At 55.3% G+C, this 24,548-nt stretch overlaps 2 protein-coding genes across 2 annotated transcripts in view; one reads left to right on the forward strand and one right to left on the reverse strand.

The window, feature by feature from the left end:
- Positions 1-896: 896 nt before the first annotated feature.
- R3HCC1 (R3H domain and coiled-coil containing 1) lies at positions 897-10,514 on the forward strand (the record flags this gene model as incomplete). Its single annotated transcript, XM_082471421.1, has 8 exons — positions 897-913; positions 996-1,628; positions 3,444-3,581; positions 4,308-4,905; positions 5,860-6,032; positions 7,288-7,358; positions 9,162-9,257; positions 10,191-10,514. 8 exons carry the CDS (start codon positions 897-899, stop codon positions 10,325-10,327), a joined length of 1,863 nt encoding a protein of 620 aa, XP_082327547.1. The 3' UTR covers positions 10,328-10,514.
- Positions 10,515-11,467: 953 nt separating this feature from the next.
- The window catches only part of LOXL2 (lysyl oxidase like 2), a 104,946-nt gene continuing 91,865 nt past the window's right edge, over positions 11,468-24,548 (reverse strand). Inside the window, exons 11-14 of the mRNA XM_082468884.1 lie at positions 18,334-18,449; positions 17,024-17,160; positions 13,140-13,251; positions 11,468-12,405 (exon numbers count right to left, since the gene is read on the reverse strand). Coding sequence (XP_082325010.1) covers positions 12,326-12,405; positions 13,140-13,251; positions 17,024-17,160; positions 18,334-18,449 — 445 coding nt within the window. The 3' untranslated portion in view covers positions 11,468-12,325. The remainder of the gene's footprint in view (positions 12,406-13,139; positions 13,252-17,023; positions 17,161-18,333; positions 18,450-24,548) is intronic.

Below are 24,548 nucleotides of genomic sequence, written 5' to 3' on the forward strand. Positions count from 1 at the left end.
CAGTGTGGAGTGTGGGTGGGGCTGGTGGAGTCAGAATCCAAATGGGTGTCCCTATTCTTCCTGCTGCCTTTTGCCCTCTACACCCCCAGGGGCCAGATGCCCCGCCAGGCCGGAGGCTGGGGCAGGGGACCTGTTAGGTCTTCAGAATCTCTTCTTACAACCAGGGCTGAAAAGGAGACTCATGACTCACCTCCCTGAGTTCTCTTTGCACTTGGTGCTGCCTTTATTCTAGATCCTTTTTGTTCTTGAAAAACTATCCAGAAAGATAGTTTTTGTAAATGTGATATAATACCACCATCTTTTTAAAGAAATACTCTGGAAAAAACTGCAAGAGAGCAAAATGCATCTTAATTTTTCTTCCTTTTTCTGTTCCCAGCTTTTCCTACCTGGCCTTTTGAGGGACACTCTCCCTGTGACCTTGCCCATAGCCTACTGCAGGGCCCACTCAGACTGTCCTACCCCTGTACTAAAACCTGGGTCTTCAATGCTGTTAACTCAGGGGCCCGCTTGATTCAGGATGATCAAAGGCTTACATTTCAGCACCTTTCAGGGAAGAGGAGGATTTCAACCCTGGTCTCCTAGATTATAATAGCCCATCCTACACTGTCCGATGGGAAGAATTTCAAACCCTATTTAAGGTGGGTGCTGGAGTTATTTTTAGATGTAGCAAGGTAGTATAATTTTATGGCCTGCAAATCACCATTCTAGTGTCTACCCCGCCCTGTTACCCAAAGGCTAGTACACCTTGTCAGTGGCCTTTTGGTGTGAGTTGGACCTCTTTGCAGGTTCCATCAATAAGGGTCAAGGAAGGGCAGCGGTGGTCAAAGGGTGATGAAATTCTTGGTGTCCAGAAACTTCCTATTTATTCCTCTTTTACGTTCCTAGGGAGGGGAACAATGAACCGGAAAATCTTGTATCCCCACGACCTAGCATATAGGAGCCACCTCAAAGTATTTGCCAAACATAATTGATCCTAGGAGACAGTGTGCTCTCAGGGTCAAAACAATCAAGAACACGCCTCTGCCGTTGCTGCCATGCCTCCTCCGGGCCGCATGGTGGCGCTGCGGCTCCGCCGAGGCCCGGGTGGTTCTCGGGCTCCTAGGCGCGCAGGCTTCTGGGAACCCTCAGAGCTGCGGCGGCGACGCGCGGGGCGGCTGTGGTGAGTGCGGCGGGCGGGCCTGGGGGTGGGTCGCCCCGCTCGCTGGCTCGCGGCAGGCCTCGCGCTCCCCCCGGACCTCTCGCTTCCGGGCCGGGGAGTGTCGGTCGAGCCGGCTGAGCAGGCCCGAGGCGGCGGCGCGCGAGCCCGGGGACAGCGAAAGCGAGCGCAGCGGGGGCCGGGAGACCCCTTGCTGCCCCGCTACTGCCCTGCCTGGCGACCCTGGCCACGTCCCTTCCCCGCCTCGGAGCCCGGCTCCTCTCCAATCGGAGGAGAGACCTTGGCCTTGGTCGAGGGTGGGCCCGGGGCGCGTTCTGATCGCGGCCGTGTCCGTTGCCCCGCAGGTTCTCCCACCTGTCACCCTGGCCCTTCTCTGCTTGGACGGCGTCTTCCTCTCCTCAGCCGAGAATGACTTCGTGCACCGCATCCAGGAGGAGCTGGACCGCTTCCTGCTGCAGAAGCAGCTGTCAAAGTAAGCTGGTGTGATAGTGGCGTCGGGCCCTGGGCTGCCTGCGCCCACTCTGCTGCTGAAAAGGTCAGGGTTCGCCCGGAGCCTCCTGTGCCCCTTTGCCCAGTGGTGCATCCAAAGTAACGGGCTCGCAGCTGGCTCTGACCTTGGCCTTTAGGTTTAATAATCTGCTCTCAGGCCTCTCCCAGCTGCATCTTTCTTTTTCTTAAATTTTTTAATTATCTATTTTATACATATTAGTGTATATATGTTAATCCCAATCTCCCAGTTCGTATCCTGCACCCCCCTCCCCCCTTGGTGTCCATACGTTTGTTCTCTACATCTGTGTCTCTATTTCTGCCTTGTAAACCGGTTCATCTGTACCATTTTTCTAGATTACACATATATACGTTAATATACGATATTTGTTTTTCTCTTTCTGACTTACTTCACTCTGTATGACAGTCTCTAGATCCATCCACGTCTCTACAAATGACCCAATTTCATTCCTTTTTATGGCTGAGTAATATTCCATTGCATATATGTACCACATCTTCTTTATACATTCGTCTGTCGATGGGCATTTAGGTTGCTTCCATGACCTGGTAAATGGTGCTGCAGTGAACATTGGGGTGCGTGTGTCTTTTTGAATTATGGTTCCCTCAGGATATATGCCCAGTAGTGGGATTGCTGGGTCATATGGTAATTCTGTTTTTAGTTTTTTAAGGACCTTCCATACCGTTCTCCATAGTGGCTGTATCAATTTACATTCCCACCAACAGTGCAAGAGGGTTCCCTTTTCTCCACACCCTCTCCAGCATTTGCTGTTTGTAGATTTTCTGATGATGCCCATTCTAACTGGTGTGAGGTGATACCTCATTGTAGTTTTGATTTGCATTTCTCTAATAATTAGTGATGTTGAGCAGCTTTTCATGTGTTTTTTGGGCATTTGTATGTCTTCTTTGGAGAAATGCCTATTTAGGTCTTCTGCCCATTTTTTGATTGGGTTGTTTGTTTTTTTAATACTGAGCTGCATGAGCTGTTTATATATTTTGGAGATTAATCCTTTGTTGATTCATTTGCAAATATTTTCTCTCATTCTGAGGGTTGTCTTTTTGTCTTGTTTATAGTTTCCTTTGCTGTGCAAAAGCTTTTAAGTTTCATTAGGTTCCATATGTTTATTATTGTTTTTATTTCCATTACTCTAGGAGGTGGGTCAAAAAAGATCTTGCTGTGATTTATGTCAAAGAGTGATCTGCCTATGTTTTCCTCTAAGAGTTTTATAGTGTCTGGTCTTACATTTAGGTCTTTAGTCCATTTTGAGTTTATTTTTGTGTATGGTGTTAGGGAGTGTTCTAATTTCATTCTTTTACGTGTAGCTGCCCAGTTTTCCCAGCACCACTTATTGAAGAGACTATCTTTTCTCCATTGTATATCCTTGCCTCCTTTGTCATAGATTAGTTGACCTTAGGTGTGTGGGTTTATCTCTGGGCTTTCTCTCCTGTTCCATTGATTTATATTTCTGTTTTTGTGCCAATACACCAATATTGTCTGGATTACTGTAGCTTTGTAGTATAGTCTGAAGCCAGCTGCACCTTTCACATGTAACCCTGAGCATCACCCGAGACCGAAGGGGCCCAGCACTGGAAGGGGAGTGGGGCCAGTAGCTCCCTGTCGTAACCTCTATTGGCAGGTCCTTTGCAGTCAGCCTGGGACCCGAGGGGGCAGAGGGAGCCTAGTGTTTAAGCCACCGTTAAACTGGGAGTGGACTCGGTGGGGCTCAGGCCTGGGGGCTGCACCTGGAGCCCCTGCTCAGCACCCCTTCCCGTTGCTCCCCAGGGTCCTTCTCTTCCCCCCACTCTCCAGTCGCCTCCGGTACTTGATCCACAGGACAGCAGAGAATTTTGATCTTTTGAGCAGCTTCTCTGTTGGGGAGGGCTGGAGGAGGAGGACAGTCATCTGTCACCTGGACATCAGGTGTGTATCCTGCCGCCTTGGAGGCCCCTCAGCAGTTCTTTGAGCGGGGGGCGGAGGGTTGGGGGGTGGTCAGGTGAGCTGGTCAGTGTCTGAGAGGGAACCAGGGCCAGGAGCCCCCACGCCGCCACCTCTATCCCCAGCCGCAGTTGCTTAGAGTCAGTGCTACTTTCTGCTCCAGCAGCGGAGTAGATGTGCATTGTTTGTGGAATTCCTTTAGCAAATTCAGCTTATGCACGTTGGGCCAAAAGAGAGGAAGAGAGAGTGGTTTAAACAGCGAAGGTGTCTGCCCAGCGGTGCTCTCAGTGAGCTTGTGCCCCGCAGAGGCCATGGAACGCGAGAGTGCATCTGGGCTTTCACTCACCTGTTTCCACGTGCATCTTGCAGGATCTTATCATGATGACTATGATCCTAGCTTTTAAAGTTACATATTTTTTTAATAACGCAGTTCCTAAATGCTAGTACTCACCTTACCCTGTGAGTAAGCGAAGACTCGGCGGTCTCATATACGGTTTATAACACTAGAGGGAGAGCTGACTGCTTTGGTCTTGTTCAGGGCATCCAGCCTCCACTCTGATGCCTCGTTAAGGTGTTTTTGAGGGTCATTTTGGCTTTGGTTTTTGCCCAAGGCCGACTTGAGAGCCTCGTGCCTAAATGGCAGGTCGCTCCAGTAAACCATTTTCCTTGGGGCCCAGACACCGCCCTGATGACCGCCTGCTCCTGCTCCAGGTTACCCGGTTCAGATGGGCCCTCTGGCCCCTGCCGCCCTCCTGCTTCCCACCCTAGCAAGTACCACGGTCCGAGGTCCACCTCAAGCCAGGGAGCGGCTTCTGGTCCCCGAGGAGCGCGGGCCGGCTGGTGGCATCGTGGACGCAAGCCGGACCAGGCTTTGTATGTGCCCCGGGCGCTGCGCAGGCGAGAAGAATGGGCGCCCCTCCCGGCCCCAGGGCTTCAGGGAGGTGCTCCAGCTGGCGGGCTCCCAGAAGAGCCCAATGATATCCGTGCTGGGGACGCCACCTCCGATCAGGAACTTCCTGTGTTGGCGACGCAGGCAGCAGAGGTCCAAAAAGGCTGTAGCAAAAGTGAGAAAGAGTCACTGCCAGACCCAGTGGCCACTGAGTCCCCAGGGCCAGAGGATCACTCAGGGACGGGAGACAGGTCGGAGTCAGCCACACGGCCGGGGCCCGGTCTGCAGCCAGACTTGGAAGACGGGAGTGGGAGTGAGCTGGAGAGGAGCCTGGCGGCAGAGAAGGAAGAGGACGAGGTGGAAGAGGAGGGGCCGGGCAGCTGCTCCGAGGAGGACGATTACAGTGAGCTGCTGCAGGAGGTGATGAGGCTCTTAAGCCCGGAAAAGGGAGGGCGGAAGTGAGGTGGGTGTAGTCGAGGGTGGATGGGGGCCGAGGGTCATGGTGTGGAGGGGTGGGGGCGGGTGCTGTCTGAGCAGGCCTGGGTGTTGGGTGATAGGGATCCCTTAGCAGATGTGCGGGGAGGGACACAGGAGCCTTGCCCCCAGGAGTCAGGACTGACACTGCAGAGGGCAGGAGGCTCAGGGTCTGGGATCAGGGGTGTGGATTTGGGTCCCAGCTCAATCATGTAGGAGCTGTTCGACTGTGGGCAAGTCATTTTCTTAGTCTCAGTTTCCTCATCTGAAAAAATAGCAGGTAATGATATGCACTGCCCAAGGTAACATAGATGTGCACATGCTTCAGAATGCACTGCAGATGTTGGTCATGAAAATCACTCTTCTGCCTGAAGCTTTGTCTTACAGATCTTGTACCCTTGGAACTGTGTGTCATGTGTCCGCCCCTGAGCCTGGCCGCAGTGTCAGTTGGGAGAGCGGGCATCCTGTATCGCTATTTTACAGATGAAGGATGGACGCCAGAAAGCCTTGCTTATTATCACGTCATTAATGAGAGAAGGAAAGATCCTGGGCCTGCCCAGCTCTGTGACTTAGTGATGGCAACTTGGGGCAAAATTACTTAATTCTTTTGACTTAGTTTACCCATCTGTAAAGTGGGCCTATAGACTAGGGTTTTCGGGATTCTGTGAAACATAACGTGTGTCCATGCCAGTCACCCAGTGGGGACTCCCCTAAAACTCACGCTTCTCCATCTTCTGGCCCAGACCGCCATCCTGCTGTCTTTCCCAGACTCCTGCCCGCGATGCTCACCTCCCTGTCTACCCAGAAGCCTGCAGGACTCTCAGCGTGTGATTTTGAGAGCAGTCATTTGGAGTCATGTGTGTCAGAGCTCCCCTCGCTAAAGGGTCTGATCTCTCCCAGATAACGGACAACCTGACCGAGAAGGAGATTCAGGTAGAGAAGATCCACGTGGACACATCCTCCTTCGCAGAGGAGCTGCCTGGAGAGAAGGATTTTGCGCACGTGGTGGAGATCTACGACTTTGAGCCGGCGCTCAAGACCGAGGACCTGCTGGCAGCCTTTTCCGAGTTCCAGTGAGAGGCTTCGGGGAGGTGGGGAGGAGGGGGTGCCCAACTTCTGGAGAGGAGCTAGGACACCCCTTTGTTGTGGGGGACAGTTGCCTGCCCCTCCCCCGGTGCCCAGCGATCTAGAAAGAAAGGCAGAAAGTAGATGTGGTTGCTCTGGGCTCCATCCTCCTGGGCAGTTGGCTTGCTGGCTGTGACTTTGTGGAGGAGGAGAGCTGAGGTTTCGGTTGCAGACACTCTCCAGAGGCCCGAGACCTGGTCCTGCTGGCACCGGGCAGCAGATCTCCGTCCCGGCCCCCACACACCCACATGGTGGCCAGGACCCGGCGGGGCCCCTGCCTCCCCTGCTCCACGAGCAGCCACCCGTCGGTCAGTCAGCAGAATGGGGCCGTTTCCAGGCAGGAACTATTTCTGGGGTGAACTGGGCTTGAGTGGCCCTGGGGCAGGGTCTGGTGGAGATGGGAGATGGAGATTTAGTGAGAGAAAGATTTCTCTTGTTTCCCCAAATTCCTTGGATCCAAATCCAATCTTTTCTCCTTTTTTCTTTTTCTTTTTCCAAATGCTTATTTTCTTTTCTCCAGTCCCCCTTCTCTTTTCCTGCTTAGGCTTTAAAAACATCCCTTTCTTCAGGGCCCCCTTTCTGACTGCTTCCCGAGCACCCTCCCCTTCCCTCCCCGAGCCTGAGCTGGTGGAAAGCTCGAGGGGCTCATCAGCTCTCCACCCCCGCGGGCGGAGCCAGACCGGGGCCACTGGTGGCTTCCTTGGCCGGCGTGGCAGTGCCACGGAGAAGCCGTGGGCCCCGGGACTGCTCTGGCTTCCCATGGGGCCCAGACTCGGGGTGCTTTCCTGAGCAGCAGAAAGGAAGTCGAACAGGGGCAGTTGCATTGACACGCTTGTATTAGGTCCTGTGCCCACCACACAAACCCTTTGCCTCCAGCCTCAGACCCCACGCCCTTGGCCTGGCGTGACGGCACCTGTGAGGAGCCCCCTTTGCCCTTGGCATCGTGTGCTACGAGCTTTGTGTCCTGGCTTCCTCAGTCCTAGGAGTGGGGGGCCCATCCAGCCACGGGGGTGGTGTCTCTTTCTGAGGCTGACTGTCTGGTCTTCAGAGAAAGTCTGCGCCCGATGGTCGTCTCCTTCCCAGAGGAGACGGAACTAGTCTTGGGCTCAGAGTGTTTGAGGGTTGGAGGTGGGAGGGGACTTCCTGTAGCAGGAGGGGTTTTGCCCATTTGCTTGCCTCGGCACTCTGTCTCTTCCCCGGCAGAGAGAAGGGATTCAAGATCCAGTGGGTGGACGACACGCACGCGCTCGGGGTCTTTCCCTGCCTGGCTTCAGGTGAGGCGGCTGCACGGTGGGCTCGGCCCCTCCTCTGATCGCCGTTGGGGAGGGCGGGAGCCTAGGGTTCCCTGGGTGGGGATCCCCCAGGTCAGGGTGCAGGCTACCTTGAGCCGGCGGACTGGCAGGGTGTCTCCCAGCCGCTCCAGAAGTCCTGGGGGGGCACAGCAGGAGCTGGGCCAGGAAGCTCACGGCCTCGCCTGTTCATCTTCGTGCCTTCAGTTGAGAGGTTTCAGATTCAGGTGACCTTTACTGAGCACGTAGGGCCAAGCCCTACGGACTTCCACATACTAAATGAAAGCATATGAAGGCGCCATTTTTGTTTTATAAATTTATTTATTTTATTTATTTTATTTATTTTATTTTTGGCTGTGTTGGGTCTTCATTGCTGCGTGCGGGCTTTCTCTGGTTGCGGCGAGCGGGGGCTACTCTTTGTTGCGGTGCGTGGGCTTCTCACTGCGGTGGCTTCTCTTGTTGCGGAGCATGGGCTCTAGGCACGTGGGCTTCAGTAGTTGTGGCGAGCGGGCTCAGTAGTTGTGGCTCGTGGGCTCTAGAGCGCAGGCTCAGTAGTTGTGGCGCACGGGCTTAGTTGCTCTGCAGCATGTGGGACCTTCCCGGACCAGGGCTCGAACCCATGTCCACTGCATTGGCAGGCGGATTCTTAACCACTGCGCCACCAGGGAAGTCCCGAAGGTGCCATTTTTATAGGTCAAAAGCATTCAAATACTGGCAGTTTCATACGGTTTGAGCAGATGCGTTTCATTCCGTTTTCATTACAGCGCCAAGAAGTAGGTCAGGTGACCCCTATTTTACAGATGGGGAGACTGAGTTCCCTGGATGTCAGTGTCTGGTCAGGATTACTAAGACTCTTGGCGTCAGAGCTGGGGAGGCCAGCCAGCCTCCTGGCTGTAGCTCTGGACGGTGCCCGTCCTCCGTCTCGGCCACTTTCCTGAGCTGCCCCTGCCACCCCCACTGCTCAGTTTGAGTGTGTTTGTAAAGAGTTGGTACCCGGCCGCCCTTGGCTGGGCTTCTCACAACAAGAGCTTCTGAACACAGAGCTGGGAGTGACCGTGGCCAGGGTGGGCCCAGTTCTCAGGAGAGCCTGGGGTTTCAGGGAAGGGGGGCAGTGTCTAGGCAGCAAGAGGACTGGGGCGAGGTAGGGGCTTCAACCCCAGGGAGGGAGCCACTGAAAGAGAGGCGGGGGCAGGGGAGGCCCAGAGGCTTTCTGGTCCTCGGAAAGGAGGACCAGTGGGCCAGGCGCGGCCATGGCTGCCCTCTGGGCTCCACCAAGCTGTGTGGCACGGGCAGGCCACGTCCTGGCCCGTTTCCTCATCTGTACAGTGCCTTGGACCCGAAGCCCCTCCCAGCTCTGACGTGCCATGTCTGTTAAGTGGCCTGAGTGCTCCATGGCCTGGCACAGCTTGGGGCAGTGAGGGCACGTGCCCTGGGAGGGTCTTGAGTTGGGGAAGGGTGGCGTTTGTTTTAAGCTCCCGGGCTTTGGAAGGCGGGGGCCTGCCTCTCCTGACGTCAGAACCGTAGGCTCACGTGGCTCCCGACCAGCCCGGGGCAGGAACGTGGAAGCTGGGCTCTGAGCGGGCTCTCCATCTGAGAGCATGGGTGGCCTCGTGCAGGACTGCGGGCTCTGGGGGTGAGGCAAGCTCATGGGGCAGCCCTGTCCCTGAGCTCTGAATGGGTGTAAAAAGCAGCTGCGTGGGCCTCGGGGTGACACTCGTGCTCCTGGGTCCTGTGGAGGCCTCAGCAGGAGGAAGAGGGCATGGCTCCAGATCTGTTGTCTTTCCATAGCTGCTGAGGCCCTGACCAGGGATTTCTCCACGCTCAAGATCCGGCCCCTGATGCAGGGAACCAAGCAGTCCAAGCTGAAGGCCCTGCAGAGGCCAAGTAAGGGAGCCGGGGGTCTGGGTGGGAGGGCTGTGTGAGTGTTCGGTTGGGCGGGGCGGGGCCTTCCCTCCGATTCCCTCCCCTCTTCAGTTCTCTGCTTTAGGGCTCCTGGGCTGCCGCGGCCAGTGGGGCGCTCCTCCCCACCCCAGGGGGGCCCATCAGCAGTGCTGTCTGCCAGCTGCTCTGGCCCAGGCTTGCCCTCCGCTCACACCTCTTGCGGTGTGGCTCAGGGGGAAGCTTGGTCTTTCTGTACGGCCGTGGAAGCCATGTTTTGCTGTAGGGTAAAAAGCTTGGGCTTCGGTGTGATCCTGGCTCTGGCACTTATTTAAGTTGGCCTTGAGCAAGTCACCTAACGTCTGTGAGTTGGTCTCTTTCTCTGTGAGATAAGCACTGGAGTGAATAAGAAAGCCTGGCACACGTGCCCACAGTGGTGAGGGGCACACAGAAGATGCCGTATAAATGACATCTCCTCCCCTTTCCTCTCCTCCTTCCAGAAGGCACGAGGGGGGCTTTTAGAGGCCTGTTTTCCACGGCTGCAAAGCAGCGGCTGGCAAACCTGGCCTGGGAGAAGCCTGCTGAGGTGGTCCACGTTCCTGTGGATTACGTGGTCTTTGTCCCAGACTTCTTGGGGACAATAAACATCCTGTCTGTTGATCCAAGAGCTCCAGGTGTCCCATCCTGATTTGCTTTCCCTCTCAAAGGGCCCTACAAAGCAGGGGGTAGACAGGATTAACACTGCCGCCACAGAGAAACAGGGAGGGCGCAGAGGGGTGATAGGATTAGTGAGGACCCCACGGGGGGCCTGGAGCCCTAGGTGGCCCCCTCTCACCAGCATCTGGCCGTGCGCTAATGGCCTCTGAGGCCACTGTGTTGCTGGGAGGAGAGGCCATAGCTTTGAATTCAAGTCCCCACCCCATGGGGCTTTCCTTTTAGAGCTTCTGCGTCTGGCAAAGGAGAGGCCACAGACAAACACAGCCGTGGCCCGGAGGCTGGTGGCCCGGGCCCTGGGGCTCCAACACAGAAAGAAAGAGCGGCCTGCAGTGGAGCCTCCACCGACCCTGGGGCCCTGAGAGGCCCAGGCGGCCTGGATCGGCGCCCCCCCCCGACCCCGTCCTCAGCTGGGGCCCCAACACCGCAAGCCTTTACACACACCAGAGCAGCCCTGAGCCATCCTTGGAGCGTCACTGTGGGGTATGGGGGCTTTACCTTGGTCTAGTTCCAGAAGTTGAGAAAAAATAAAAATGTAAGAATTGTTAACTTGATTGCGTCAAAATGGGATGGTCTGCCGCGGGACACTAGGGGGCGCTGTTCGCCTCCCATTTGAGACCTGGGGCTGCTGAAGAAGGTCCCGTCCCTCTAGTTGACTGGGCTCGAGGATCCAGCTGGGCCTCGGAGGCATTTCTGCGCAGAGCCTGCTGGTTTGGGGGTGTAGGGTACACCTGTTGTGTGACACCTGCCCAGTCTCCCGCAGAGCAGCTGTGGGCTGTTGGCAGTGCTGCAGGCCCCCCTCTTTGGACTGGTCCCAGTGTTACCAGTGGTGCGGGTTACACGGGGGGTCCTTGCGGAAATAAACATGAACAAGCCAAGAGGCGAAATCTGAAATGCCCGCCGAGTTCTCCCCCCTCACAGGAACGGCGGGGAGGGCAGCTTTGTGCGGACAAGGTCCCAGCGCACTCATCTTTCCGGTTTGGGCAGAGTTGGTGCCGAGTGGTCCTGCCTGGCGCTCTGAGGTCATCGTGGACCCCTCGATTTGCTGGGCCACAGCGTGCTGTGACACAGACGGAGTCCCACGCCTGCGGGGAGACTGGCTGGCTCGGGGTCCACCCTCACTGCACCCCGGGGACCCATGATCTACTTCACTGCTCTCCCCCAGAGCCTGAGACTTAAGTCTAGATGTCCCATCTGGTCCTCAAACAACCACTGTGCCCCTGGCACATTTCACTAAAAAACAAGAGCTGAAGAAAGGCTGAGGCCTGTGTTTCTGTTGATTTTCCTGACCTCCTTAGACTGCGGCTCTCGGCAGGAGTCGCCCCTCCTCTGTGGTGTGCGTTGAAGGAGGCCCCCGTGGCCACGCCGGGCGGGAGGGGCCCAGGAGCTCACGTCTCTGCAGGAGAGCACATGTAAGGGTGCCAAGCTCCCTGACTGCCCACTAGGGAAAGGAGCCCTGCTGCTCAGGGGCTGCGTGCAGAGGCCCAAATGAAACACACATGCAGGTCATAGATCTTTTATTCCAAGTTTCAAGTATGTGTAAGTGTCCGTGGTGACACATGGCGATCGGTAAGTGTCCTCATCACCCAGGACCCTGGTTATAGCACCGTTGAATCAGTTACAGAACTGGAAGGACAGAAAGAGGAGTCACTTACACAGCGGGGCTGGTTTTTCTTTCGAGCTATACTTTCAAAGGCCCAGATGCCCAATATGAAATGCCACTAAATTTGTGTTTCAAAGTCTGTGAAAATAGAATATAATAATAGTATCTTGACAAATAAGAGGACACGGTGTTGTGGGGGGGAGAGAAGCACCAGCTCTGAGCTCACTGAATCAGAAGACGTGTGGCAGCATTATATGTGTGGATAGAAGAGGGTGGAGGCAGTTTGTTTAATTGGAAGAGAAGTCTAGATACTCCAGTTGGCTGGAAACGACCCAAGAGGAGGAGAAATGGGAGACCGCCAGACCTCCTCGGGTTGATCACTCACGTTGCCAGCATGTAACTTGAGAAGAAAATGGCCCCGTGTTATCTGTGCTGAGCCGAGCAGGTGGTGAGACTCGGACCGGACTGTGCTTGGGGTGGGACAAGCTGGTGACAACCTGTGCGCTGGGCTCCTGGTCAGGGTGGCTCTCCGTTGGCACTGCTCCCACAGCCCCGTGGACGAGCCCCAGCCCCAGAGGCCTTCCCAGCCTGCAGGTGTCAGGAACATGCCTTCCTCGCCTTCCTCCTGAGCTTGGCCGGGGCTGCAGGGGGTCGAGACAGGCAGGGCCGGGCTGGATGAGGGGGAGCAGGGCAATCCGATCGGTCGTTGGGGAAGACGCGCTGTGGCCCGAAGGCAGGAGGTGACCATGTCACTGCTTTACCGCGTGGAGAGCTGGTTATTTATGAGTCCACTGAAGTGTTCAAACTTCTTTTCTGTCTCTTCACTGAAGGAACCACCTGAGGGGTGGGCATCGGGGAGACAGGGTTTGGCAAGCCAGATGCACAGGTCACAGGGTCCCTGGAGCCACCACCCTCCTCAGGCGGCCACCTCTATGTGACACCCCCAGGTGCCCGCCATCTCTAGGGCCAGGCGCATGTCAGCTGCTCTGTCAAAGTCGAGTGAAGGAGCGACTAAATCTAGTGCTTTTCGTTTTCTCCTCCACCGAGAGCGAGGCCATCGCTTTTCCTGCGGAAGAGAAAGCTCAGCCTCCCCTTTTGGAGCCCGGGTTGTATAGCGCAAGGAAAAGCTTGTTTACTGGCAGCCAGTAGCCACAGTGGCTGACTAGCTTCTAGCTCTCGACAGGAAAACGATACACAGAGCCCGCAAATTGCTGCCGCCCCCATTTTTGAGGTCTCCTGCGTAATGAGGTCGTGGCCTCAGCTCCAGCCCTGAGATAGCTTTGGGGTCTACGCTGGGCCGGCCCGGTTTCTGTCCCGTCCTTTCTCCTTAGCCAGAGCTGGCTGTGAAAACCCGGTCTCCATCCAGGCCTGTGGCGTCTACAATGTTCTTCCTGCGTGTGGAAACGCGAGGCTGGCCCCATTCCCTGAAGTCTTTACCCAAGTTAGGAAGCTGCTCTGGTTCCTCGAGAAAGTGGGGCAGCTCTTGCCTGTCTCCTGGAGTTGGGCTGCGGCGTGGGGGGACCTGGCAGGCCTGAGGCGCTGTGCTCCCCAGGAGGGCCCGGGGGCCTTACCTATGTGGCAGTTGTACATCCAGATGCGGTGGCCGTCATAGCGGGTCCTGCACTTCATGACGTTATTGGTGTAGTCAGACTCTGCCACCTCGTAGTTGGGGTTGATGACGACCTGCGGGAGAGTCAGGTTGGAGGGGGTCCCGCCTCGGCCACCCTCCCTCCCAGGCCCAGCTGAGATGCTGAGACCAGGCCTGCCCCCAGAGCCGGGCTGACCTCACGAAAGGGAGCAAGCATGGCCGGTGCTGTGTTCCAAGAGCAGCCGGGTGGGCGCAGAGCTGGTCGGAGATGAGGTCGGGGAGGCAGAGGGGGGTGAGGCCTGGAGGAGTGAGACCTCCGCGCACTCTGTCTCGGTGTAATTCACACACACACACACGCACACACACACACACACACACACACACACACACAATCGTACCCTCTCCTGGGTGCGCTGGGGGTTTGGTACAGAGGCGGGAGCTGGGGCCTGGGGAGGCCACGGAACGGCTGTTGAGGGCACCAGAAGGGGGCCGGGGAGCAGGATGTGCTGGGAGGGGTGGGGACAAGGCCCAGGCGCTGTGGGGAGTTGGAGGGGGGCTGCCCTGGGTGCTGGAGACGACACTGCTCCCGGCGGTGTGACATTGGACATGTCCCTTCCGCTCTCCAGGCCTCGGTTTGCTCTAGGGGATCCCCAAGCCTTTCCTGCTCACCAGTGCAGGGCCTGGGCTCTGGGGGAGACTGGGCCCGCCTTGCACCCCTTTCCTCTGCATCATCCCAGGTAAGAGGGCATAGCCCAAAGGAGCAGGGGCAGGAAGACCATCATTTTGAGGGGGCTTCTGAGAGCGGACAGAAAAGGGAGATTTGAGGTGAGGAACCCAGATGAGAAAGGGGAGGGAGGGGGAGGGGGAAGGGACAGAAGCTGGGCCTGGGGCTGTGGGCGAAGGTATGGAGGACACAAACGAGACTTTTCCCGAGGGCCCTGCCACGTGTGGAAGGGCTGAGAGCCCAGGGAGACAAGGGGGGCAGAGCTGCCCTAGGTCAGTGTGATGGGGGAGGGGTAGCCCGCTAGTTAAGGCACATTCTGTAGGTTTGGGGCCCTCAGGACCTTTCCCTCCAGAAGGGCCTGGGCGTGACTCTTTAGCAGGCTGGTTGGGCCCTGCCAGAGCTGCTGTGGGAAACAGTCCAGTGGGGCCCCCAGCCCTGCATCCTGGCCAGTGCAGGCCATTCTGGGGGCCCTAGGCTACCAGCGTGACTCTGTGTCTCTAGGTAAGGCGGGTCAGTGTCCCGCTCTGGGGTGACCTTACTTTTCTTTGATCTCTTTTCTACCCGACAACCTTAGCTGTCCCCTGCCCCAGCCCATGCATGGCTCATAGACCAGGACAGACAAACCCCCTGTACCAAGGCCCGGGCAGCCCCTTGCCCGTGGACAGCCGTTCCCCAAGGGAGCCCACCCAGGTGTCCCTGCGGGGTGACCGTGTGGGCAGTAGGGGCTATCAGGGCCTGCTTGACCCACTTGGGTGCAGGGGTGGGGACTGAAAAGAATGGTCTCCACAATCCCATCAGACTCTCAGATGTATGGTTTCCAATCTCGTGAGGATCAGTGGGCAGTAGCTTTAGTCCCTTAGACAAAAGATCTGCTGTGGTTTACAACAGCGAAGATGTGGAAGCAACCTAAGTGTTCATCAACAGATGACAGAGATGCGATACATATATACGCAATGGAATACTACTCTGCCAGAAAAAAGAATGAAATTTTGCAACTTTCAACAACATGGGTGGACTTGGTGGGTATTATGCTTAGTGAAATAAGTCAGAGAAAGAAAAATACTGCATGTTATCACTTATACGTGGAATCTAAAAAAATGAAACAAACTAGTGAATGTAACAAAAAAGAAACAGACTCACAGATACAGACAGCAAGCTAGTGGTTACCAATAGGGAGAGGGAAAGGGAAAGATAGGGGTACAAACTACTATGTATGAAATAAATAAGCTACAAGGAAGGATACATTGTACAGCACGGGGAATCGAGCCAATATTTTCTAATAACTATAAATGGAGTATAAGCTAGAAAAATACTGAATCACTATGTTGGACACCTGAAACTAATATAATACGGTAAATCAACTATACCTCAATTTTTAAAAACTTGAAAAAAAACCCACAAACAAACGAAAAATAAATAAATTGGCAGTGGCAACCTTGTGTTGAAAAAAAGTAAAAAGATCTGCTGTGGATCCAGGAACCTAGTAACGCAGTGAGCCCTGCCTCTGAGCCTCTGTGCACAGGCCCCTCCGGATGGGACGCCACCTCCTCCTCGGCCTGGCTTTCTCCCGCCGGTGCAGCATTACTGGTGCCTGCACTTGGGTCCACGTGGGAATGGAGAGAACCGTTGACACAGGCCGGGGCTCTCACATGTCTAAAGCTCCACGTCTATCACAAGGGACAGTCTTTTCCATGAACATGCCCCTAATCAGTTAATTTGCTACGTGTATAGTTTAGGAGTCGAGAACACAGAATATGGAGTCGATGTGACCTGGGTTGGCCTGGCTGTGAAATGCGGGTAATGGTAACACCCATCCCTGGGGGATTACATGAGACCATGGGTTCACAGGGCGTAGGCAGTTTCTGGCCCATTGCTGATCTTCAAGGAGCTGCAGTTATTAAATAGACATTGTCAGAATACACGATGCTACCCGTCCCCCAGGCAAAGGGATAGCAGACCTCAAACCTACACCACCACGCATGGAGTACGTGCCCAGAGACACGGATATTCAAGTTTTTAAATAAAGAGCTCTCTGCTCTTCGGTTGGTCCTCTCCAAGTCTGCGGTTCTGGGCTTGTGGGTGGAAAAGCGCTTGGCTGTCTGATTTTCAGTCTCTGAAATTGACCAGGGAAACTTTCAAAACCCTTCTGCGGTCACTTCCCTGCAGGTGTCGGTTCCTCCCAGGACTGTCTATAGGGTGGGGACCGTGACTGGGCCCTGCGCTGGCTGAACGCCCCCTCAGGAAAGGTTTCAGCACAGAATGACACATTTCTGGTCGCCCACTTGCCACCCAACCATCAAGCTTGAAAGCAAGACGGGTGGGGATGTGGGAAAAATGAGAAGGCGAAACGAAGCCTCCACAGGCAGGGGTGCACCTGTGCACCAGAAGGGGAGATGGTGGGGATACAGTGCCCCTGGGCTCCTCCAGCAGTCAGGGCCCTGGCTGGAGCACGCAGCTATTTGCGGGAAGGTGGGAGGCCAAGCCCTCTTAGTTCTTCCTCAGGGCGGGCCTTCCCCCTGGACAGCATATGTGGAAGTCCTGGGAAGTCTCCACACAAACAGTCACCGGAAAGGCTGTCTCTAGTCCCTAACAGCCTACCATTATAGATTCATTTCTTCGCATTGAAAATTGCCCCCTCTGCAGATCCTCTTCTATGAGGCAAACGCTTCCGGGAGAGGCAAGTCACAAACACTTGGGAGTGAATGGCTCTTTGTGGGATTGCTTTTAGCCTTGATAGCACAGAGCAAGGCAGGGTGAGGGCACTGGGAGAGATGGGGTGGAGGTGAAAGTATAGCTCCAAAGGACACAAGAGGTGTAGGTCGCCTTAGAGTCTGTGCACAAATTCCCGGCCTGAGGACCAAATCTGGCCTTCAGATGCATCTTGATTTGCAAGCACCAGGTGTTAACTGAATTGATGTCTCAGGAGGTCTGCAGTTCCCCAGGGGCCTGCATGTCTCACATACCTAGGTTACCTGGGTGACAGTGACAGCTTCCGGGTAGAGGACTCTGTGCACTTCAGGTGGCCTGGCCTCCATGCGTTTTCTGCCTGGGCACCATCAGAAGGAGGCTACCCACCCACTTGCTAAGGCAGAGACACCCCCTCCCATCAGCGGGGGCCTGGAGCCCCTTCTCATGCCCCTCACCTGGAACAGGTAGTCTCCAGGGGGCACGTCGGTGATGTCGACCCACTGGCAGTCGATATCATGGCGGTACATGTCCCAGCAGCCCATGGTGATGCCCTGCTCGCCGAAGTTGGCACACTCATAACTCTTCTGGATGTCTGAAGGCAGGGGCAGAGGGAAGCCCAGTCACCACGCACCCACGACCCCTCTGCCGGAAGAGGCTTCCTCTGCCATCTGTGCCACCCTGCCCACAAAGGGCCCCGAGCAGCCCTGCTGGGTGCGTGACATCCCCAGACCCCACCCTCAGCATCTCTCCGTTCTCCCAAGCCGACAACCTTGGTTTCATCTGGGCTCGGCAGCCCATCCCTTCTGTGCTCTCCTTTTCATGGAATCCCTCCCTCTTTCCCTACCCACAACCCATTGCTCCCTCCTCCACGAAGCCTTCCCTGGCCACTCTGGCTCACCTTGGCCTTTCCGAGGAATATCAGCCTAGGAATGAAGCGTGTGCTTATCTGGGTAAGTTTTTGGTGTTTATTGTTGAGCTTGATGCTGGGGTCACCTTGTCTCCCTCTGGGGAATCTGCACTTGGATGTGGACTCAGGTCTGGCTTGTTTCTCTGACCCTTCCTGGGTCGGTCCATTGTCTGGCATATGGTAGGTGCTCAAAACCCATCTGCTGTGTGATTTCCTGGCATGTCAGGGGCCACGTCAACCACTGACAATTCGCACCCATTTATCGAGAGGCTGCCTCGTCTGGGCGCTACTCTGAGCTCCGGCCATGCTGAGAAGGGTCATCGAGTCTCCCCTGGGAGAGCCTGGTCAGGCTAGGATGGCAGGTGCGCGCACAGGTGGTCACGGTGCAGGTGTGGCAGCTGACTAGGGGTGTGAGCGCGGTGCTGCCTCTGCCTGGGGCGGTCGGGAGGGTCTGGGAACCTCAGGGCGAGGGTTTAACTTGAACCTGGAGGTAAGAACCAGTGTGGCGGGGGCACTTGTGTTGGGACCCAGGGAGAAGAGGCTGTGGCAGCCAGAGTGGGAGGGGACTGCGTGTCAGGTTCAAGGCTTTGGGCCTTACCCGGAAGGCCACGTGGACCCAGCCGTGCCCGTCAGCATAACTCTGGGGACCCAGGTGCCTCCTTAGCCAGGCTTTGCCTACCCCCCAACCCCAGGCTATAGTCATGGGATCCCCAGTGAGGACGGTCACGGGGAGAGTCAGCAGTGGCCGGGGGGACACAGAGACCTGCGCCAGGCCTGGGCTTCCAGCCGGGTGGGCGCACACGGGAGCACCTGAGTCCCTCTGGAGCTCCCCAGCACCACCTGCCCCGCCAGAGATACCTCCTTCACATTCCGTGTCCTCCAAGCAGAAGCTGGCCTTGTGGCCCTCTGCCACCTTGGTGCCATTGAGGTTCAGCAGGTCGTAGTGGGTGAACACCTCCATGCTGTGGTAGTGCCTGGGGGCGAGAGAGGGGGCCTGGATGTCAGTCTCTGGAGTGACGGCCGCCTGCCAGCGATGGCCCAGCTGGCGCTTTCCCACTGGGGACACCATGAGCAGAGCAGCGTGGTCCAAAGTGGCGGCCAGTGGGAGAGGAGTGGGCAGCGACAGGGCCTTAGGAACGGGGGGATGGAGCCAGTAACCGTGGTGCTTACGTGGGCTCCGGAGGGGCACAGCCCGCCCACCTCCCCAGGCCTCAGTTCTCCCATCACCTGAATGGGAATAATGATGCACATAATGCACAGGATGTTGTGGGGACGAGTAAGATAAACTGATGAGCAGAGGGCCTGGCATCAATGATAAGCTCAATACCTTAGGACATTTTTAGTAAATGTGTGTAACATCTTCCTGGGTGCTAAAGTGGCTATCACAGCCCATGCCTACTTGACACATTTTCTGCAGACAAATGCAAGTCACTCTTCCATGTCTTTTGAAAACTTTTAAGGTGGGAGTGTGGTTGGGAGGGAGAGAGACCACAGAGGGGGAGGAGGGGTGGGAAGGGCAGGCGCTGATGAGTGGGACCCACGCGTGTCCCGAACCAGGTGACGGAGGCAGAAGTCTGTGCTCCTGGCATGGAGTAAATAAAAAAGGAGGCGAAAATAGGGCTCTTAGGCCCTGTGGGAGGGAGAGGATGGCAGGCACATCCTGAGGGCCCTGGAAAGGAGTAGAGGGGGAGAGAGCTTGTACACCCCCGTGGCTCTTCCCTCGGCTGAATGTTTACCTAATGGTGTGCCATCCGGTCACTTGGGAGGAATTGAGAACAGATGCAGATTCTTGGAAAGGCCTGTGTTAGGTGCAGAATAAACAAGGGAAACACGACTGCCACGTGCTGCCGTGGGGCCTTCCTATAGCTCTTGGTGGCCAGGCCCGTCCTAAGCTGCTACACATGTATCACAAGCGGCTGCAACGCACTTATCTCTGTCATTACAGGGACATTTGGAAAATGGGGAAAAACTGAGGAACAAGGTACCAAGGCTTGGGGAACAGAATCACATGTTTCGTTGCCATGCGAGCTGAGTTCCCTCTGCAGGCAAGAGTGCATGATAGCATGACCCCCCTGTCAGGGGTTCTGTAAGGATGCAGTAGGAGAAATCACAGAAATACCTAACGTGGGGCTTGGAACAGAGCAGCACTTAGTACCTGTCAACTCTCTGCTTACTGCTACTACTCCCAGGAGTGATGGAGTCGTGTTTTATTACTGCCACCACCACTACCATTGCTACGATTATTCCCAGGCCCAGACAGCAGCTCCCCCCGCCTCCCGGGCCTCAGGTGGTTGGCCTCAGGCTCCCTCCGCTGGATCGGGAGCAGAAGAGGGGAATTAAAAGGACAGGTTTTTCAGAGAGGAAATCAGAGGCTCTTTTCCCTTCTTCCTGTGTTGGGCTTGTGCTAAAAAAAAACGTCAGAAGTTCCTAAGTTGGGCTTTTCCCAGGTCACTCATGTTTCTGGGTAAAAGAATGCTGAGCCAGGGGCCCACAGGGGAACAGTCACAAGGATGCATTCTGTGGCAGCTGAAGGGATGACTTTGAAAGAGTCTATTTTGGCTTCTTGAAGGAGCAAGATGAGACAGGAGGTCTGACTCATTGCCTAAAACATGTCTGCCTCTTTCAGAGTCGGGTTTATGTTGTCATGTTTACCGGCTGGAAAGACTGAAGAGGGATAGGTTTATGTTCCGTTGTCCAAACAAAATTCAGACAGAGTCCACAGATGGACTCTTGTAAGGCTGACCTTCTCCCGCTCCCCCTGCTTCCTGCAGACTCGAGTTAAGAGTCTTTCTCAGTTTTTCCCCTGTGGATATCAGGAGGGAAGCAGCTGGTTGGAGCCTCCCGATGTTAGCTAGCTGAGGTCCGGGAGCCTCTGTGCTTTACCGCTGGGGCATACGTGGACATCAGCCCCGGGGCCACGTTTCCCTCCCAGCGGGTTGGCCGTGGAGCCCAGGGGCACCCACCTTCCACCACCCACACACACACATCCCAGGGGATATGGACCGTGGCTGCTGGGAAGGCCCCTGGTGATCAGGGGAAATTTCCTCTTTTCAGGCTGAGTGTCCTGAACTTTGGAAGTCTAAGAGGGGGCCTGATCCATGGGATAAAGATAGGGAAACTCTGATTTGCAGAGAAATTCCAGAAGTCTAAGGCGGGTACCTGACACTAGAGGGAGGTCACTGTAATCTGGATGAGAGGAAGGATAGTCTTCTACCGTGAGACTCCAGATCACAGTATTCTAGGACACGGTACTAGCCGAGGTAGGAGGTGCTGGGTGAACACGTGGATGACAGACAAAGCTAGTCCAGAGCAAGAAGGGAGGTTTGGGTATATTCTCTGTTACCCTAGGTCATCTCGGGCCCAAATAAAACTTTCGATCTAGCATCAGTGTTCGTTGTAGAGATGTTTCACTCTTTTTCGTTTCCCACACCAGCCACGAGTCCTCCAGTGCCTCCAGGATGGAGTGTCCTGGCCGGCACTCAGTCGTGGTTGGCAAAAGGCTCCCATCCCCATTTCAGAGAATTTGTGGGTGTGTTCCAGCCTCAGGAGGTGCGGCCACAAAGGGCAGGGTCCCTCCTGCTTGCTCTGCCCTGCCCTCCTCTTGAGCTAGGCAGCCCCTGGCTGGAACAAAGCCCCACGGATAGGATGAAGGCCTAAAATTGGCTCACAGAGGCCGCACTGAATCTGTGGGGCTTTGACCTGATACGGGGGCTGCTCCGCACACGGTAGGGGGTGGGGCGGAATGAAGGAAAGTCCCCCCTTTGTAGCCGGGCCATCCCTGACTGGAGGGCTGGCACCTGTGCTGGATGTCACCTCCCAGCTCCTCTCCTGGGCTTCCCCAAGGTGTGAGGGGCAGGGAGACTGAGCCCTGGGACAGAGCAGGGACTGAGAACCGGGAGAGGCCGGGTTGCTCTGTGCCCAGCTGTCAAAGCTGTGACATCACGTGCCAGGGGAGCAGGTGTGGTCCCACTCCCTGGGACACAAGAAGCAGGAGGGGAACCTCCATCAAGATCATCAGCCAAGGGCCATGTACATGAGAGAGAATGGTGCAGGGCATTTCCCTCTAGGTCTGGCTGGGGCGGAGACTCCTAAGGGGGCCGTTCTCTGTTTCATCTTAGGGCTTTCAAAGAACATAGCTCTGTTCCTCATCATAGCATCAACTACGCTGGGAGCTGTAGTTTTCCCCATACACACTGATCTGAGCCAGGGTTCTCAATTTTGGCTCCACAGATGGGCTTCAGTGTCTGTAAATCTGCTGAAATAGGACGTTAAATCTAGAAATAATTTTTTTGAGTGGAGGACGGGCCAGCTTTCATCACACTCCCAAAGGGACCCAGTGGAGATTCGGGCCAGGATTCCTGTTGAAAGGTCCTCCCACAGAGCCTGGAGAACGCCCCTGGAGCTCTGGAGGCCAGGGGTGGGGAGTTTCTTATACTCTCTGGGGTCTTACGGTCAGAGGTTCTCAGCCATGGTCCAGGAGGTCGAGGCCTGAAGGAACATATGCTTAGCCAGTATGTTCTTTCCCACCCATCCCTCCCAAACCATTGATTGCAACATCTATAAACAAAGAAAGAAAATAGAACACAGGAAAAGCTGGGGTAGGGGTGGGGAGGAGGGGGTCAGGGTCACTGGAGCACCAGATCAGAAGAAACACTTCCATGATGTCGTCACGTGTATTCTTAGGGAAATGACCATTCCTTGGAGGGCAAGCCTAGGTCACAGGGAGACTCCTACCGTGTGATGTCTGGGTGGAGTGCCACATGCAGGGCAGAGATGCAATTACTTTCTACTTGTAGGCCCACAGGGCACCACTTCCTCCATGTATTCTCCGAAGGAAATCAGGCACCCATATGTCATGGCTTTAATTTTACTCTCTAACTTCCTCCCTGCAGAAGACCTCCATGCTTCTATATAAAGACCAAAACTTCTTTGGCTAATTAGGACTTTTAGGACACACGGATAGTAATTACAGTTGACCTTTGAACAATGGGGCACGGACCCACGTGAAGTTGAAAATCCAAGTACTACTATCGCTGCCTCAGAAACAAAGGAGTTAATAAATGACTCACCCGAGGGCAGGAAGCGGAAACCGTTTGGATAGATTCGGGACTCAAACTCTAATTCTTTTGGTTCCACGTATTGTAATCTCTAATCAGACATAAACTTTTCCCCACACTGAGTTAATTTAAAAGCTGTATAGGACTTCCCTGGTGGTGCAGTGGTTAAGAACCTGCTTGCCAACTCAGGGGACACGGGTTCGAGCCCAGTTCGGGAAGATCCCACATGTCATGGAGCAACTAAACCCATGCGCCGCAACTACCGAGACTGCGTTCTAGAGCCCGCGAGCCACAACTACTGAACCCGCGTGCCATAACTACTGAAGCCGGCGCGCCATAGAGCCCGTGCTCTGCAATAAGAGAAGCCACCGCAGTGAGAAGCCTGCGCACCGCAACGAAGAGTAGCCCCCGCTTGCCGCAACTAGAGAAAGCCCATGTGCAGCAACAAAGACCCAATGCAGCCAAAAATAAATAAATAAAATTTTAAAAAAAGCTGTATAATGAAAATGCGTATAGTGAGGTACAATATGTATTGAAAAAAATCCACGTATAGGTGGACCCGTGCAGTTCAAACCCGTGTTGTTCAAGGGTCAAATATAAAGGAATATCAGCACCCCTGAGTTCTACCATACTCCTTTTATTTATTTATTTATTTGGCTGCGCCTGGTCTTAGTTGCGGCGTGCGGGATCTTTAGTTGTGACATGCATGTGGGATCTTCCCCGACCAGGGATTGAACCCGGGCCCCCAGCACTGGGAGCACAGAGTCTTGGCCACTGGACCACCAGGGAAGTCCTCCACAGTCCTTTCTTTTGAAATGGGTTAAACAACTCTATCCCCAAACAGACTCGAATGTGACTAGGCCGTAAGTTATGACATGAAAAAGCAGCACAACACAGATTTCTGATGAAGACCGGGCGGAGGTACCAGGAAGAACGCACGCTTGGGAGTCAGAGAGGCCCCCAGTCGGGGTCCCTGCTCCACGACTTCACCTTGGGCTAGTCCCGTGAACGCAGAGCCGCCGTTTCCAGACTCAGGAAAACGAGGGTTCCCCGCTCTGGCACTTAGAAGGGGGTCAGTAAATGTTAGTTCATATGCCCCTAACGGTGATCATCACATTTTAGAGCTGGAAGGATGCCTGGTGGTCAGCCAGACTGGGGCCTCTCAGACTGCTGTGCACACAGTGTCCTGGTGACCTGTTAACACGCAGATTCTGCTGTGAATCTGCCAAGGACCCTGGATTCAGCGCTGACTGCAGATGCTGCCAGCCCGCCGGCCCCGCTCTGAGAAGCAGGGACCTGGTGCAAAAGCTCCTGTGCGGATGGGATTCTGAGCATAGAGACCACACTCCCTGTGCCCAGGTCTGTGGCCCCTCACGGTGGGGGGCAGGGAGGGCTGCCAGGTTGAATGGCAGGGGTCTCCCTCCCTTCATTTGCAAAACTGTGCTCCCTCCACCTGCCCAGCTCAGGTCTGAGCAGGAAAATGAGAACCATCAGTGGCAGCCGGATAAGGATTAGGGTAGGAATCAAGGCAAAGGGACAGAAAGAAGGGAGATGAACAGGGAAGCTTCTGTTGGCTCCAGCTAGGGCTGGCTCTGGGATTGTGCTCTGTTCTTGTCCGTGATTTACACAGCACTGGGAACAGAGCCACAGACTGAGGGCTGGAAGGGGTATTAGCAGTCCCGGCTGATGTGGCCCAGCTGGCCTGACATCATGCAACTGGTTGGAGGCACAGCTGGGTCGAGAGACCAGGCCTCATGACTCCCGGGCCTTGAACTCCTGTCTCCACACCCACCGCCTTCGTAGAGATGTTTAAAACTTATACTGGTATTTAAAGTACATTCCTAAACGAACTCAGAATCCAACAACTGCAAAACCCCAAGCAGCCTGCAGAGCACGAACTTGCTGTGGACACACTTGAAAACTGTCGACTGAAGGTCAATGGAAGGGCACTGGGTTCTCAAAACAAAGTTTGTCGACGTTGGAGCCAAGAAAGAGAACAGGCTCGGGGAAGAGGAG

Source organism: Balaenoptera physalus (assembly GCF_965194825.1).
Source record: "Balaenoptera physalus genome assembly, chromosome: 7".
Taxonomy (NCBI): domain Eukaryota; kingdom Metazoa; phylum Chordata; class Mammalia; order Artiodactyla; family Balaenopteridae; genus Balaenoptera; species Balaenoptera physalus.